Source organism: Sphaeroforma arctica, assembly GCF_001186125.1.
Source record: "Sphaeroforma arctica JP610 unplaced genomic scaffold supercont1.1513, whole genome shotgun sequence".
In the NCBI taxonomy this organism is placed as follows: Eukaryota; class Ichthyosporea; order Ichthyophonida; genus Sphaeroforma; species Sphaeroforma arctica.
The window spans coordinates 1-3,720 of record NW_014039045.1 but is presented as its reverse complement, the minus strand read 5'-3'; the positions used below and the strand labels follow the sequence as shown (position 1 = coordinate 3,720).

The following is a 3,720-nucleotide window of genomic DNA, read 5'->3' as shown; positions in this document are numbered from 1 at the left end:
TATATATANATATACCATATAATTAATATATATATTAATATATATATTAATATATAATATATATATATTATATATATATATATATATATATATATATATATATATATATATATATATATATATATATATATATATATATATATATATATATATATATATATATATATATATATATATATATATATATATATGTATATATATAATAGCTATATATATATATAAATAGACATATATGTATATATATATATATATATATGCCAATACTATACCTGCAATGAACTGTCTTAGAAGACTCGGTCCAGGGGCGGCAACGGCCGCGGCTTTCAAAGCATCATCGTGCTCAAATTCGATAACTTGCGCGCCTTCAGACATCTTGTTTATGTGGATGTTATGTAGAGTGTGAATGTGTGCGGTGTGCTAGTGGTTTACCCCATAAAATATACAGTATTGGCTATGTCTATACAAATATATATTATTTGTATTTTTTATGAAGTTCCTCCTGAAAAAGTGTCACGCCGATTGGCATTCTGGACTGTCTTGATCTCTGGATAGATATCACTATTTGCAATATTTGAATTCTATATGTCCTATACTATTTACGACATCTCAGTTTATCTTTTAAACTTCAGAAGCTACTTGAAGAGTCGGATTCGAGATAAAAAATTTAATTAAAAATATGTGTTTTATAGATTATAGATATTGGATATTCTAACCAATACCCATTTCCTAAATACTACTGTTCAGTGTCAAAATGCCTGTTGACTGTCATAGTGTCACAAGTATACTATTCGGTCACATGACATTCTATTTTTAAACCAAATGCTTGGATTCATTTTTTATTTTAGGCGGCCTTTATTTGCGCCAATTTCTGCTCGCTATTTTTATCAAATTTGCTCCGAACAGTGTCGTTTTGCGAAATCCTTTCTCAGTTCGAAATGAATCATCAATCAGATCACACCATTTGATTAACGATACGGTTTTCAAATACAGCTTTTTATTAAACTATATCGCAAATTAGTCGTAATTTCTATCCATCCTCAAACAGGGCCACGCCAAAGAATACTGGCACAAATAAAAACATACATACAATTAACAATAGAGTCACTTACTCGAAAATAGTGACACATGTGTAGAAGAAAAAACAATGTTGGATCAAGGCGAGACTCGTCGAGTCGCAAGAGCCCAACAAAGAGAATTGTGCGGTGTGTAGAACTGCTATGCCGTTGATATACATCGTGCACGCGCATGTGCTTCGTCACTACTGCAGAATTATAGAAGGCTGCAGACCCCCTCGGAAAAAGTTAAAAAGTATGGGAGAACCACAGAAAGATGACTGGTCCGCTGAGACCAGCGCTGAGCCTCGCGATAACGATGGAGGTGAAGGTGAAGGTGAAGGTAACCAGGATTTCCTAATTGAGTCTAACTGGGATCAGGTTGTTGATACCTTCGACGAGATGGAGCTTAAGACCAACTTGTTGCGTGGTATTTACGCATACGGTTTCGAGAAGCCCTCCGCTATTCAGCAGCGCGCTATCATTCCTTGCTGCAAGGGTCACGATGTCATTGCACAAGCCCAGTCCGGTACTGGAAAGACGGCGACTTTCTCGATCTCAATTCTGAACTCGATCGACATGTCCATTAACGTCACACAAGCGCTTGTGCTTGCCCCCACGCGTGAGTTGGCTCAGCAGATCCATAAGGTTATGTTGTCGCTTGGTGACTACATGCAGGTCGAGTGTCATGCGTGTGTTGGAGGAACGAACGTTCGTGAGGACATGCGCATCCTTGAGGGTGGTGTACAAATCGTTGTAGGTACCCCCGGACGTTCGCACGATATGATCCGTCGTGGAGCAATGCGCATCCGTGATTTGAAGCTGTTTGTGCTTGACGAAGCCGATGAAATGTTGTCACGTGGTTTCAAGGAGCAGATTTACGATGTGTTCCAGTTGCTACCCCCCAAGGTACAGGTTGTGCTGCTATCCGCCACCATGCCATCAGATGTGCTGGAGGTAACCAAACACTTTATGCGTGAACCCATCCGTATCCTGGTGAAGAAAGAGGAGTTGACACTTGAAGGTATCAAGCAGTTCTACGTTATGGTAGACAAGGAGGAGTGGAAGCTCGACACACTCGGTGATCTGTACGAAACACTCACAATTGCCCAAGCTGTTATCTTCTGTAACACACGCCGAAAGGTCGACTGGTTGACAGAGTCTATGAGCAAGCGTGATTTCACCGTGTCCGCTATGCACGGAGAAATGGAACAGTCTGAGCGTGAAGTTATTATGCGCGAATTCCGATCTGGTTCTTCACGTGTTCTCATCACCACTGATCTTCTCGCCAGAGGTATTGATGTGCAGCAGGTGTCGCTTGTCATTAACTTTGACTTGCCCTCCAACAGAGAGAACTACATTCACAGAATCGGTCGTGGTGGTCGTTTCGGTAGAAAGGGCGTGGCCATCAACTTCATCACTAAGGAGGACGGTCGTCTGATGAGAGAGATAGAGCAATTCTACAACACAACTGTGGAGGAGTTGCCTAGCAACGTCGCCGACTTAATTTAAATACCTAATCGAGCCTGGTTTTAGTATACATGCATTGCACACATCTAGCACGTGGGTGTAGCCTGACCACTGTTTAAAGTGGACGGATGCGTTGATCGATGTGCTGGTGGGTGAGTTAGTTGGTGCATGGAAGATAGACGTCCTTTCATATGTGTGCATATACCATGTCATTGTTCACTATAGTCATCTGAGGTATAGACTGCCAAAGGTTGCAGTGTGAATGGCGTGGCGGAGAGGTGGGGTTCTTGCTACGGGCTTGAGGAGTTTCATCGTGTTCTTCTACATCTCGAAGTAGTCATCGCTTTGGGTTGTAGAGCCATGGTTGTATATAACTGTAATTAAAACTGGAAAATATGATGAACCGTGTCTTATCTCACATCTTCTGTCTCTTGCATGCTAAATCGAGCCGTGTTGTATATAACTGTCATTTAAACTAGAAAATTTTGAGCCGTGTCTTATATCACAACTCTGTCTCTTGCATACTATTGAATACTGCGTTTCGACTGATATTTTACGAATAAATATACCAGCTACATTTCTCGTATTCAAGTTCCATGACGCAATGTTGTGTATATGTCTAGGTTTACAACGTGACCATAGTTATATATTAATAACTGTAATAAGAGCTGAAAAGTAGTACGATTGCTTGTACTCACGTCCTCCTCTGCACGCCATTGACTACTGCGTCGAGAATAGCCTTCACAACTAGCAAATATCGGTTCGATATGTCAGCTACATAAGGTTTATAGCGCAAAGCTGCGTTTATGTCTAGCTTTTTGTAGATTGGGTTGCTTTTGATGTACTTTGTATAACTACTTTTTCCGACTGAATCCATTGATAAGTGACATGGTCTAAAAACTGTGTGTACCTCAATGTTCGCTTAAAGGGTTATGAACTGCATCAATCACCTAAAAGGTGCATCCTGTCATGGAACAAAGAATATTTACGTACGTGTACAGACTTTACAAATATATGCGTGTACAATACACACTTATATAAAAATCACATTCCTGACACTCAAATATGTCTGTACAAGAATATGAATAAACAACATCATATAGGCGACACTTAATGAACACCTAATATATCTCAGGTACCCGCATATATATATATATATATATATATATATATTTATATACATATATATATATATATA

The 3,720-nt window shown here is 39.3% G+C and overlaps 2 protein-coding genes across 2 annotated transcripts in view; one reads left to right on the top strand and one right to left on the bottom strand.

Moving 5' to 3' along the window:
• SARC_11064 (hypothetical protein) overlaps positions 1 to 426 on the bottom strand; it is a 2,827-nt gene extending 2,401 nt beyond the window's left edge. Inside the window, exon 1 of the mRNA XM_014294863.1 lies at positions 270 to 426. Within this exon, the coding sequence (XP_014150338.1) occupies positions 270 to 372 (103 nt within the window). The 5' untranslated portion in view covers positions 373 to 426. The remainder of the gene's footprint in view (positions 1 to 269) is intronic.
• Positions 427 to 1,219: 793 nt separating this feature from the next.
• Positions 1,220 to 2,925, top strand: SARC_11063 (ATP-dependent RNA helicase eIF4A). Its single transcript, XM_014294862.1, has one exon. It carries the CDS (start codon positions 1,311 to 1,313, stop codon positions 2,562 to 2,564), a length of 1,254 nt encoding a protein of 417 aa, XP_014150337.1. The 5' UTR covers positions 1,220 to 1,310; the 3' UTR covers positions 2,565 to 2,925.
• Positions 2,926 to 3,720: the final 795 nt, after the last annotated feature.